Source organism: Cavia porcellus, unplaced genomic scaffold (genome assembly GCF_034190915.1).
Source record: "Cavia porcellus strain 051 isolate PalLab524CR breed Dunkin Hartley unplaced genomic scaffold, mCavPor4.1 scaffold_22, whole genome shotgun sequence".
In the NCBI taxonomy this organism is placed as follows: Eukaryota; Metazoa; Chordata; class Mammalia; order Rodentia; family Caviidae; genus Cavia; species Cavia porcellus.
In genome coordinates, this window is record NW_026947505.1 from 17,789,451 (window position 1) to 17,802,698 (window position 13,248).

The window sequence follows — 13,248 nt, forward strand, 5'->3', positions numbered from 1 at the left end:
ACTTCCATAGGTGGAGAGGCCAGCCCTCCCTTACTCCTCTCCAGCCTCCAGGGCCGGACGGTCCATCACTCCCTCGTGGCCCTGCATCTCAGGCTGCATCACCAACATAGATGGCCACATTTGGCTGCCAGCAGAGTGACACATGAGTTACTTTTTTTAGATGGCATAAACATCCTGAAGGCTATAGCACTTTAATCTCATGTCTCCGTCTCTGACACCAATCTCAGAGTCGTTGTCTCTTTCAGGCCCTGCTTGAATTTCTCCAAAGAGTCATAGATAATAAAGAGAAAAATAAAATGACCGTCATGAATGTAGCCATGGTCATGGCCCCAAATCTCTTCATGTGTCACGCACTGGGTTTGAAGTCCAGCGAGCAGCGAGAATTCGTAATGGCAGCTGAGACGGCCAGTATCATGCACTTATTGATTAAGTATCAGAAACTTCTATGGACAGTAAGTATATCTGCATCTGTATCCAAGTTACACTCAATGCCATATCAGGTCCTATAATTCTTTAGCATAAACATAATGGTTGTGAGCATAAATTTAGAGAGCTGATATTAAAAACAATATGCTTAATGGTTTAAAAAGTAGTGTAACCTTTTAAAAGTACATGTATTATTTGTGAATGTAACAGATATTAACACTTGATTTGTATGGGTAAGGAGGGCCTTTTTAATTTCTATTTTAAAATCACAGAATCATGTCAAGAGAATGTCCCATGTGTGAAGTTCTTTTTAGTTTCTTCTGAGCATTTCCCTTTTAGTCAGCATTCATGTGTAGTGTCTTATGATTTTATTTTATTTTATTTTTTTACTTTTTGAGATTGGGACTTGCTATGTAGTTCAGGCTGGCCTTAAACTTACTGTGTAGCCTGGGCTAGTCTTGAACTTGAGGTGATCCTCCTGCCTCAGCCTCCCCAGTGTTGATATTACAGCTGTGCACCACACACCTGATGCCTATTGTGTTTTTGAAAGCTTGTGGGCCTTGGCCTCAGCTTTCACACTATTCTTCATTGACCGTTATTTGACATTTTGTGCCGTCATTGCAAGAAAGTCTAGAAAGTGCAGAGAAAGTTTCTTTCTACTCATGTTGAGGTTGAGTTTTGACAGATAATCAGAACACCATGGTAGATGAGGGACTTAGTTGATTAAGGTCTCGTCTTCTAGTATAATTTATAATTTGTATGAGACAGGCATTTTATAGGCATTTAAAAAATGAACTAATAAAATTCCAAGTAAAATTACAATGTCAAATATTCAACTCTATTTGCAGAACCCCAAGATATTAATTTACGACAGAATGATGACCTCTAAATTCTAAAGTTTTTATTTTTTTTCCTAAAAATTTATGTGCTATAAAAGGCATCTGATGTATAGGTGACTTCAAATGTTTTAAAAATTAATATCTTAATAAATATTAATTTTTAAAATGCATACATGATTTGATTTACATTCTTGGTAATTTAAAATACTTTGTTGTTGTCAATGCGATTTCTGAGAGTAGACCCTTGCCGGATTGTCACTTCATAGCTAGCTGGTGGCTCTTGTTCACTGGAGGTGAGTTTTCCTTTGTCCTCTGACAACAGAGCCTGGCTAGGGCTCAGACAGGGACATAGGTCGCTATGGGAGCTGTAGGGAGGCGGCCCAAAGGGGACAGACTGCCCAGGTGGTGGTCTCCACAGCCTGTGCCGGAAGTCTCCAGCTTTGGCATCAGCGGCATAGAAGCTTCTAGAGCTCCTTGAGCTTCTCTGAGTTGTACTTGGAAGTCTGCAAGACGGGAAGCAAATTACATCATGTGCGTGCTCCACAAGCCTTGTAGACTTCACGGATAGTGTTTGCCAAACGGCACCATCTTATCAAATACAGCCTTCTTCCTCTCACCGTTTCAGGAATGTTTACTTCCGTTTGTTTAAAACCATGCCTTATCCTTCCCCAACTTCATTTCTTTTCTCGGCAGATTCCCAAGTTTATCGTTACCCAAGTGAGGAAGCAGAACACTGAAAGCCAGAAGAAGGATAAAAAGCCTATGAAGAAGCTGCTGAAGAAAATGGCTTATGACCGAGAAAAATATGAAAAGCAGGATAAGAGCACCAATGACGTAAGAGAATCTGCAAGAGATAAATTTATTCTGATTTTGGTACCGTTTCCATAATGACTTTCTCCTGCTCGCTAAGGCTTGGTGCTATGTCTCCAGTGAAGGCGTCAGGAACAATAGCTGCACATTAGGACTGGGAAGGATGGGTATTGACAGGTGGTTAGGTGTCAGTATGGGAACAAAGGAAGATAGAAAACAAGACTGATCACAGAGGCACTGCATCCCAATGGCAGAGGAAAAAAGGCTTAGTCGTTCACACAGGGTGTTTTTTTCACGCTGTCTTTTTTTAATCTGTACTATGGGGAGAGAGAACTCGGTAAGATGAGCAAGCTGACATTTGTGTTGGGCATAGGATCACTCCTGGGATTCAGTGGATATTCGAAGGTTTTCATTGGGATCCACAGAATTTGGGAGATTAATGTTATAGAGCAGGAAATTAAGATCTTTCAAAATCAACTATCCAATTATAAGTACTAATAAACTACTCTAAGATTACATTAAGAATCCGGGTTTACCAAAGTGAAATATACACGAAAAGATTTTTGCGGACTGAGCTAGCAAAGCGCTTGCGGAAGATCACAAAATGAAAGGGCTTCTATTGTTCTAGCAAGTGAATACACGCCTCGCAGATACAATCCGGGTTGTTCAGTTGCATACTGCCATCTAGTGGGACAATCTGAAAATGCAATGTTCAGCCTTTGTCTGATTTTTCTGCTTGGCCTGCTTAGGGATCCAGTAATTCTACAAAATATGTTTTCCCACTAAATGAATTTATAAATCTCTTTAAAAAGTACTTTCTTGGAATTTCGAATCTTTAATAAAAACATGAAATATAATAAAGGGCAATTATGAATAATGTTTATATTTTTTGAGAAAGGACTTGATATTATCACAAGGCTCCAAAGGATTTTAGTGTAGTGTAGTGTAACACCAATGTAAATGTAAGGTTTTCTTTTATCTTTTAGCCCTGTCTAGTCTTACAAACCTGTGATTTTAGTAGTCCTGTCTTTAAGGCAGTTATACGTGGTAGCATGAGGCTCAGAATCTATGTAAATATGTTGTATTTTTTAAATAATAAATTTTTAGCAAAAATTTAAGAAATTACTTTCTAGAGATGAATAGCTAAGTAATCTTCTTTTACGGGAAAGCACCATTAACTTGGATTTCTTTAGTTTGTACTTTGAGCTAACTAGACACAGGCACGGCTGATTCAATCTCTGCTCTGTTTAAAAGCTGTATTATTGGGCCTTCAGTTTAAATGCTGGGGATTTTGCATATACATACTGTCACTTCACCTCTGAGGTTTGGTTCTCTATTCTGCACAATTCAGTTCTTCACTGAACAAACGCTGCTGTCTCCTGCACGCCAGACTTCACCCCGGGGTTGGGCTGCAGTGGGTGAGGCCAGAGGTGGGTGTGCCATCTTTAGGGTGTGACTTGGAGTTGCAGGAGGTGTGCAGTGAAGCCTGAGCCTGGCTTGTGGCGGGTCATGAGCAGGAGGAGCATCAGGGATCCGTGCCTGGGCATCCTGTGAGACGCAGGAACCACACAGCTATTATCCTGCATCCCTGGGAGCAGAGATCTGACCTGCAGTGCATCACAGCCCTTGCGGGAACCTGTTTGACTTTGCCTTTGCCCTGAATCCTTTTTATCAGTTCCCCAGGTTTACTGTTCTAGTTTGCCTCATTTTATTAAAGAGCAGAATATTCCCACGAAAACGTTACAAAGAACAAATGCACAAGAGAAATCTAAATGTTGTCAGTATGTGGTCACTGAGTGTGGCATTCAGAATTATTTTTTACCAGTTTCCATCACTTGGCAGAATCTTTTTTTGTTTGTTTGTTTGTGGTTTTATTTTTGGTCTTTTTCTTTTTTATTGGTACCGGAGATCAAACTCATGACCACACACTTGCAAGGCAGGCGCTTATGCCGCTGAGCTAAATCCCCAGCCCCGCTTGCCAGAATCTTAAAACTACACGATTGAATGTAAAAGCACTGTTTGCCATCTTACCAAAAAGTGGCAGTGGGGCATCCCCAGCCCCTGGCAGCAGAAGTTCGCAGTGGCTGGGCTCTGAGTGACTCCGGGTCCTTGTGAATGTGACATGGGTCCCTTGCTCCTCACTCTGACTTCTCGCTTTGCTTTCTGGCTTCTCTCTTCCAAATCACTTGAATTTGCAGCATAAAACTGGGCAAGGCCCTCTATGGGGTGTTTTATTATTCCTGGCTGTGATGTGAGGTGAGCCTACGGTGCTAGGTGGTGCTTGCTCTTGGGCCCTTGAAAGATGCCACTGAACAACACAGAGAAGAATCCCTACTCCTGTGGAGTTCACATTCTTTATGTTTACATATAATGAGGAAATCATATGTGCTAGCATGTGGTCAGTGCACTTAAAAAAATAAGAATAGAAAAGAATTTGAAGTGCACGCATTTGTGGTGCTGATTTGGATGGTGTGGACATTACCTCTGTGAGCAAAGCATGGAGGAGGACAGAGTCCAGCTGCCTTCCTATCTGGACGCTCATTCCGGGCTGAGGGAAGAATCTCGTAAAAGCCTTTAGGCAGTACATTGCTTGAGATACTTGAGGCCTAATAAGGAATGCATGGGCTGGAGTGAAACCTGCAGGAGGGACAGAGCATCGAGGGTACAGAGCCACATGGGGCTGTGGAGACCATCCTGAAAGTCGGATTCACCCTGGTGCCTTGGGGTCATTGCAGGGTTTTGAACAAAAGCCTGCGTATCTATGATGCATTTAAAAATGATGCTGTGAACTGTCAGGTTTCAAATCAGTTGTAGGCGCCAAAGGTAGAAGAACTAGGGAGACTACTTGGTTATCACCGAGCTGAGAGCCGATGGTGGCTCAGCCCAGCGTGTCAGCTGGAAGTGGAAGCAATCAGATTCTGGATAGTTTTCTAGAATGGCTAGAACCATTGGGATGTCTTGCTGAAAATGATATGAGTTGTAAGAGGAAAAAGTCCCAAAGGACCCAGAGACGTGAGGAAGTGGCAGATAGGACTTGGAATTAATTGGATAGGAAAGGTCATGATTGCAGTCTGGGGCCTGTTGAGTGGGAGGTGCCCATTAGACATTTAAGTGGGACGTTTGGAGGGTCCAGGTCATGCCATGGCTGGTGAGGTGCAGGAAGGCAGAGTCAGTGAGAAACCAGGCTCACGGGGGAGCCAGGCTTCCGTTCTGCATGTGATGCAAAACTGCTGAGAGGTGGGGAGCCCGTGAGCACTTCAGAGCAGTTACCATGGTGACAGGTGGAGGGAGAGTGAGGCATCGCTGAGTAGTCCCCGTCACTGATGGGAGCATGTGCCTTGACGGAGTCCCTTCAGAAAGCACGCTCCAATGGGTCGCAAATGTACAACACATGGGACGCTGTGTTCTTCATGGGACTACCGTTGCTATTTTCTTCACACTGGCCTGAGTGAAACGTATGCCCAAAGAATACAGGTGCTGGCTAAATATGCTACTATATATTCACACCACGAAACGCAAGAGCACACAAGTTCACTCCTTCTGAACATAGCCATGTTATTGTGTGAAAAAATTTATAAACCAATGAATAAAACCCTGCTGTATTTATGCAGTATGATAACAATGATCTTAAATGCTTACCACAGGTCAGCATGATACGACCCTAAACATTTTGTAGAGAATGTCTCATTTAGTATTTTCGGGAGACGAGGTGGAGTGTATGTTCTCATTTTCTCTAAGAGCAAAGTGAAGGCTGACCATCTTAAGGTTATCTGTGTAGAAAGTGGGGCAGCCTGGAATGCCACACCAAATCTATGTAGCTTTAAATCCATGGATTCTGTTCCATTTTCCTTTAGATTACAAACCAGAACAATGAACACCACGTACGTGCACACACACACACACACACCCTTTAGAAGTGTGTACACGAAAACCCTGTGTTTATTGATAGTCATAGAATGAAGTGATTTACTGCTGTTCTAAAATATGTTTTGTAGAGAGCTTTTAAAATAGTCCTGAGCAGGAACTGAAGCCCAGTGGCGATGAAAACTTTAGATTATGAGCCCGTGAGACTCTCACAATGGGGAAGGGGTTGGTGGTGAGGGGTGTGGGAGAGGGGGGAATAGGATGACTTACTGAAGTTTGCTGAGGTGATTTTGTCACCAAGATAAAGGATCAAGCAAAAGGAACCAACTTGAGATACAGCTTTTGGCACCCTGGGTTGGGATGTGCCTGTGGGAGGAGCCTGGAGGTGTCTCATATGACAGAAAGTGGATGAGCAGAGTGTGAAAGTGAGAAGCGAAGGTCTTGGGTCTGCCATGGTGCTGAGCCATTGAATAGGGTAAAAATGCTGCTTAAATAGGCGAAGACACAGGAAGAAGGAAGGGAAAAGGAATGGGTATTGTCTTGGAAGACGAGGCAGGAAGAGCAAAATAAAAAACCAAAACAAAAGCTGAGTTAATGCTCAGTTGCAAACATTGGAGTTTACACTGGTAAAGGTCTTCGGGCTCGCGTTTGATGGTCCCTGATGGCTGTTTGCAAAGCACCGGGAGTGACTATTGATGGAGGAAATCAGGTTGTCAGGGATTGGAGAGTGAAAGGCAGAGATAATAGACACCAGACTTTGTTAAGGTAATAGTTTTAGAACCACTTTGTATGCTATTAAAGCTAACTGCATGTAATTGGGCACTCATATTAATGTATGCTTGACTAGGTAAATTAATAGCTTGAGCCAGGTTGTAAGACACACTCAATTTACCTAATAAGACAAATGTTAACGACTGTAGCATATTAATTGTTTGGCACAAATATAGATATTCTTAAATACTAATAAGTCTTGTTACTTATACCAAGAAGAAAAAATTGGGAAAAACAAACTTGTGACCATTAAGAATAACCTTTTTTTTTTTTTCCTGATGGCCTTGAACTTGTTTGGGTTACACACATCCAGCCACATCCATACCATCATACACCACAGGTCACCACCTTGGGGCGTAAGGCCAGCATGCTCACTGGTGTGTGCGGCATCACTTTATCTCTCTGGGCTGTAACTTTTTTATTCTTATAAAATGATGAGGTAGGATGACAGGGACGATGGTTCACCAAGGTTTTGCAATAGAAACTTCTAATTTTAAAAATAATAGCAGCCATTTCTAGAGCAGGCTTTGGACTCACTGAACCAAACTTCCTTGCCAGGACTTAGGCCTGTGTGTTACATAAAATTGTAAAAGTAACTCTCTTCTCCCCCAATTTGCTGTGCAGGCACTTACATGTTTAGTTATGCTGTGGATTTTTCTAACACACACAGAGGTAGAGATAGTCTATGAGCATCAACAAGTACATTTTTCCGATCTAGTGTCATCCTGTTCCCTACATCTTTTTTTCTCTTTTGTATTGCTAAAGGAATCACAGCCATCCCCTGTGTCTCACAGTTATCTTGCATTGTGTCTCTGTCTTGTGAGGACATCGGGGCTGTTGCTGACTGCACTAGGCACAGAAACACAAGTTCTCATCATGTGGTTAATTTTAGTGCCAACTCCAGATGATCTCGTGTCCCAGCCTAAACAGGGGGGACCTCAAGGACTTCGAGTGAGTTTGTGTGACTTAAAATTCCAGAACGATCTCATAACATTTTAAGGTTTGAGGCAAGAAATCTGCCGCTACCTGGCTGCAGTGGGGATGGATCATGGTGTTCTGAGTGTAGGTTCATAGGCCCATAACCACAGCTCTACCCAGAATTCCATCTCTGGTTTCGTTAGCATCGTCACAGATGCTATTCCCAGTCAGCCTGACGTCTGTGACCAGCCTCTGGTTTAACTTGGGAACCCGTATGGAAAATCCAATTACAGTGGCAAGCACTAAATCTTATTTCTTTTTATGACACTCCCCGATTATTAATAGTGCATATACACACAAAAAACATACTAAAATGGGAAAAACATGGTCTTGTTTCCCTGGAAATTAAATGCTGATTAACTACAGAAGTTATTTAAAACCCCTTTTAAGTGCTTTGAATCTGTGGGCTGGATAAAAGTTTAAGGCCTTTGGATTGCAGAAGTCCAGTGGTGATCCAGAGTACTGACACAAGGCTGTCACCCTTCCCTGTCTCTGTCCCCTGGCGTTAGCATTGTGCCATCCTTTCGGGGTGATGGCGCCGTTTTAGTTTAAGATACCTTACTAAAATATCCTTTCATTTTCTAAAGCATATCTCCAGCCGCCTTTTTGAGAAAGCTGTATTTCCAATTTGTCCTTTTAAAGATTAAAAGTTTCCCGAGGCATTAAAAATGTCAGCTTTACATTTAAATCAGGCTTTAATGAAAAAGCAGAAATTAATGTCTCTTCCAAAGGTCTGCCATTAAACTTTTGGAGAACAAAAATATGAGCAATTCTACATCTAATGTGAAGTACTAAAATCAACTAAAATCATTGTTTAAGCAAATATGAGAAATTTTAAGAAACATAGTTCAGGAAATACATCCTAATTCAGTATAAAAAATGTATTAGAATTGCAACAGATGATTTTAAGAGAAATTAACATTTTTTAAGTTGTAAAAATCTTTGGTAACTAATCATTAATGGGGAGTTACATAATTCCCCCAGTCTACTATAAACTGTGTAGCCTGAGTTCCTGTGTGTACCACCCTGTCCCCCAAAAGGGACAGCAGATAAGTCAGAAAACATGAAATCAGGAGCTCACAAAGATGATGCTTTGTATAGATTCAGCTATGCATTAGGGCGCAAGAACTGACTGTTGGACCTAATGATCAGACATACTGTGTCTTCAAAGCTGGCAGCCCCGTTAATTAGGATATTAAGAGTGTTCATGCTTGATACGGCCTGATTCTGGGGCTTGGTGGTAGTTGTCATACACCACTTAGATGAGAGTTTTGGCGTTTATTATCATTTTTATATGACTCTCATTTTGATTTGTCAAAATATTCAGTTGGGAAACAGCTCCAGAAATGACTTTTAAACTCCTTTTACCATTATATCACCTAACTAAAGTGCTTTGTTCTCCAAAGATGTAAAGGTACTGTATAGTCACATTGGCTTAGGTGCTCCGTCTCGTATTATTGGAAGAATTTGGATGGGTTGAATTAAACCGTGACTTGTTTCTATCTTGTAGACACCCACCCACCCATTCTGTTTCTATACAGGTTCTCTGCTCGCGATGTAATGTGAGCAGTCAAGGCAGGCAGGCACCATATGCATTGTCGCCCTAGTGGGAGGTTTCCGAGTGGCATTGGCATATACTCCGTGTGAAATGCATCAACATTTTTAGTAGTTTGGGGAGTATGAACTGGCCTAGCCTCATTGTCTGCTCACTGAAGGAAAGGAATGTGGAAAATACTTTAATCCACACCCACAAGGAAGCCATAGGATAATGTCCATGCCAGTGTCTCTGTTGGCCAAAGCATACCCCTGGGTCCCATGATGTCAGTTTCCTAATAACACATTTCCAGGAGACCCCTCCTCTGCCTGCAGAAGCTGGTGCCTGGACTCTTTTAAACTCCTGTCGGAAAGAGTCGGGTTTTCTTCTTCTTCCATGGTGCTGCTAGGAGTTCACCCACCCACATGCAAGCCCCTACTCTAGCACCGAGCTGCACCCCAGCCTGCTGTCTGGATTTGTGCACCAGCCATAGTGTGCTCCCTGCAGCCCTGACAGCACACCGAATTTTGTGTTGTGTTTTATGAGGGAACCAGCTACACCCTACAGGGTTGTGTGATCCCTGAGCTCAGGGAGCAGGCTGTGATCATGCCAGTAGAGGCCCTTGGTTCTTCCAGAAAACTTTTAGGTGGGAAGAGGGCTATACCTCCCACACGTGCCTTCCTGCAGGAGAAAATGGCTGCATTATCCATGCAGAATCTCTAACACTTCTCCTTCTTTTCTTGGGACTGGGGAGAATATCATGGTACCTTGTGCTTGTAGATGTTATGTGTAAAGACATTTTCTTCTGTCCATAAGGAAATGCATGTTGGTATCCATTATTTTTATTTGCATTTATTTATTTATTTTTGTCTTTTGAGACAGGGTCTCACTAGGCTGGTCAGGCTGGCCTTGAGCTCACTTTGTGGCCCAGGCTGGCCTCAAACTTGTAGCAATGCACCTGTGTTCGCCAGCCGAGTGCTGGGATGACAGGAGTATGCCACCATGCCCGGCCGTCCTTTTAACTCTAGAGAAACTTTCACTGTCATAAACCTATTACTCTGAGGGGAAGCTGTGATGAGAGACTCATTTAGTCAGTTGCAACTGAGGTACAGCTTCCAAGGACTTGGATGAGAGCATGAAGCTAGAACACAGAATCATGCATTAGGGTCTCGGTTCTCAGTGAGGGTGAGGGGAAGCCAATGATTTTCACCCTGAAAGAGCCACTCCCGTGGAATTGGAGTTAAGCCCTCAAACATAGATAGTGAGGTGACAAGTATCCAGGAGGGGAGTAGAATACACTTAGCATGTGTACATAGTGCATTTGGCTGGCATTTTTTTTAAAGATACCGAAAGGAGTGGATAACAAGGCCAGGAACACACTCAGGTTGTCATAGCCCCATCTTCCTAGCATGTGTTACTCTTCTGGGTCATTTTGATTTTGTGACTCATCTATTGTGGACCTGCTGTATAGCAAAGCTTACATTCTAGTCACCTTAACTGCCAACGTAGATTTCACGGCCTCTTGGATGTCCTAGAGTTTGGGAGGAGCTAATTATGGGGAAAGTGTAGTTACTATTACTTTCATCAGACAAAACCTTTATGTAAGACTGTTTGGCGCTGTCATAACCAGGAGTTCCTGACTTAAAATCAGCATGAAATGCATAGGTATCTGCAAACTCTGGCTTACATTCCAGATCTTATGCATTGTAATAATCGTAATAAATGGAGAGGGGATCTGTTGCCTTTACTCAAGTGGGCAAGAGGAATGGGGCAGCTTATGAGATGGCGGTGTGTCTTTCACTCTGACATTAAAATTGCCAGTACAAGTTTACTGTTTCTGCTTCCAGTGAAGGCAATAGCTGAGGCTGGGGCAGCAGGCAGAATGGCCAGGGTAGGAAATAAACCAGCGATCCCTCTCCGAGAATCCTGGTGCAATAGAGAGGCAAGAGTACAAAATGAACAGGTTTATTGAGTTGAGGACATGGGAAAGAGCACACGACCCATGGTGGCTGGGCTGTCTCTAACCAGGTACAGAGAGGCACAGGGTTCTATGACCTCTGATTGAAGTGGCGCATGGGATAGATGTTGATGACGTGTGAGGAACTGATTGGAATTCTCTGTGTGTGCAAACAGGAAGGGGAGTTGCTGAAGAAGAAGCAGGAAGTCATAGACATTCCCACTTTGACCTTCCGCCATGTTAGACCACCACCATAACTGTACAATAGTTTATACTAGGGCAAGTACCTTTCATTCCCGTGTTTGTCTTGTTAGAAAAAGGGCAAAGACTGTCTCGTACTATTTCCTGCTGGACAGGGGCATTGCGTTGGAGTCTGGGGGTTGATGGGATGACAGTTGATGTCTATGTAGAAGCCGGTACCAGGTGTTTCAGCCAGGACAAGGAATTAATCATTGGTGAATGCTCATATCCTAGATTGGAGAAATAAAAAACACAAGGTTCTATGAGGGGGCAGATCACATCATAATTAAAGGACCAAGGAAAAGTAAAAGGAAAGGTGCCTTTGATCCAAATGTGTCGTTCCATCAGGGCCATGGTGAGGAAGAATCTGAAAAATAAGCATGGAGTTGGGAGGGTGGAGTTGTGAGAGGTAATTATTCCCCCATCTGAAAGGTTAAAAGTTAAAAGTGAAGGTAGGACTTGTCTTTGCTGCAGGAGTTGAGCTGGAAAGAATAAGAAGCATAAGAAATATAAGGCCTGATGATTGAGTCATGTTTGGGAGATTATAGAGTAGGGGTGGGGAGAGCCATGGCTGTGTCACAATAAGTGACATGAGATCTTAGACATACAGGAGTCTCATGTTTAAACAGCTGAGGGCAGAGAGAACTAAGGGAGTTATAGTGAAAAATTAACTAATAGAATGTAAGGGATCAGGAGCCAAATAGGATAACAAAACATGACTAGTTTGAAAATTGTGGCTGTGGGGCCTTGGTGAGATGGAGATGGGAGATAGGAGATGAGATGGCCTCTCAGAATGTTTAGAGTCAGGGGAGTTAGGGTTAGGAGGGCACCACTTTAACTTGAGTGATGTGGAACCAGGATGGCAATCCAGTGACCTTGACCACTGTTGAAGTTTGAAGGAAGACCAGGTAGGGGACACTCCATGTTAGTTGTAGTCTTGTTGAGAATCTGAGGAATAGAGGCTGGACCATTATCTTGACTGGATACCCTGAGGTAGACCAAACCTTGGGATGATTTTTTGTAACAGGACTTTAGTAACTATATTAGCAGTCTCCCTGGTTATGGGAAAGGTTTTTATCTATCCTGAAAAAGTACAAACAAAGATGAGAAGATATTTGAGAGTTTTGTGGTGGGTCATGAGTGTAAAATTTACCTGCCCAGGGATCAGGTAAAATTTTCTGACCAGGGTGTGTCTACGAAGTTGATGAGTAGGAAAGGAAAGGGGTGGTATGTGTCCCTGAGAAGAGGTTCTACTATAGAGATGTAAGTTGTAACTTACAGGTGTTGGAGGGAGGGATATGAGAGAACATAGTACAAGGGTTTGGCACCATTGGGTGAATTGGGGTAACAGCATCATTGATTACCCTACAGTTTTGTATCAGATTATAGGACCCATTAGGCTTGAGTACTAGAGAATGGGAGTATTATAGGGTGAATGGGTAGGTTTAAGAAAACCATTGTCTAAAAGATGCTTGATCATAGGTTTAAGTCACCATAAATGTTTGGGAGCTATAGGATATTGGGGAACACAAGGACAAATTGAAGTATCCCTGAAAAAAATAGGCATGGCATGGGTAGCACAGTTGGGGTTGGAGGTATCCCAAACTATGGGATTGACCAGAGAAGAAGGGAGGGGAGGGGATGGCTTTATAGCACACTGTGAGGGTGTCTGGAGGATGAGAGCTGTGGAGATGGAGAAGGTAAAAGAGAAGTTAAGCTTTTGAAGAAGATCTCTACCTAAAAGGGGTGTAGGACATGTTGAAATTATTATAAAGCTATAGGTAAAGAAGAGAGTCTGGAACCTGCATAGAATAGGCACTGTCTGCAGA

General features: G+C 42.7%; 1 protein-coding gene across 4 annotated transcripts in view; it reads left to right on the forward strand.

The window, feature by feature from the left end:
• The window catches only part of Arhgap18 (Rho GTPase activating protein 18), a 177,374-nt gene that overhangs the window by 152,060 nt on the left and 12,066 nt on the right, over nucleotides 1-13,248 (forward strand). For all 4 annotated transcript variants that reach the window (XM_063232870.1, XM_063232869.1, XM_013151040.3 and 1 more), the window contains exons 11-12: nucleotides 246-452; nucleotides 1,959-2,099. In XM_063232870.1, coding sequence (XP_063088940.1) covers nucleotides 246-452; nucleotides 1,959-2,099 — 348 coding nt within the window. The remainder of the gene's footprint in view (nucleotides 1-245; nucleotides 453-1,958; nucleotides 2,100-13,248) is intronic.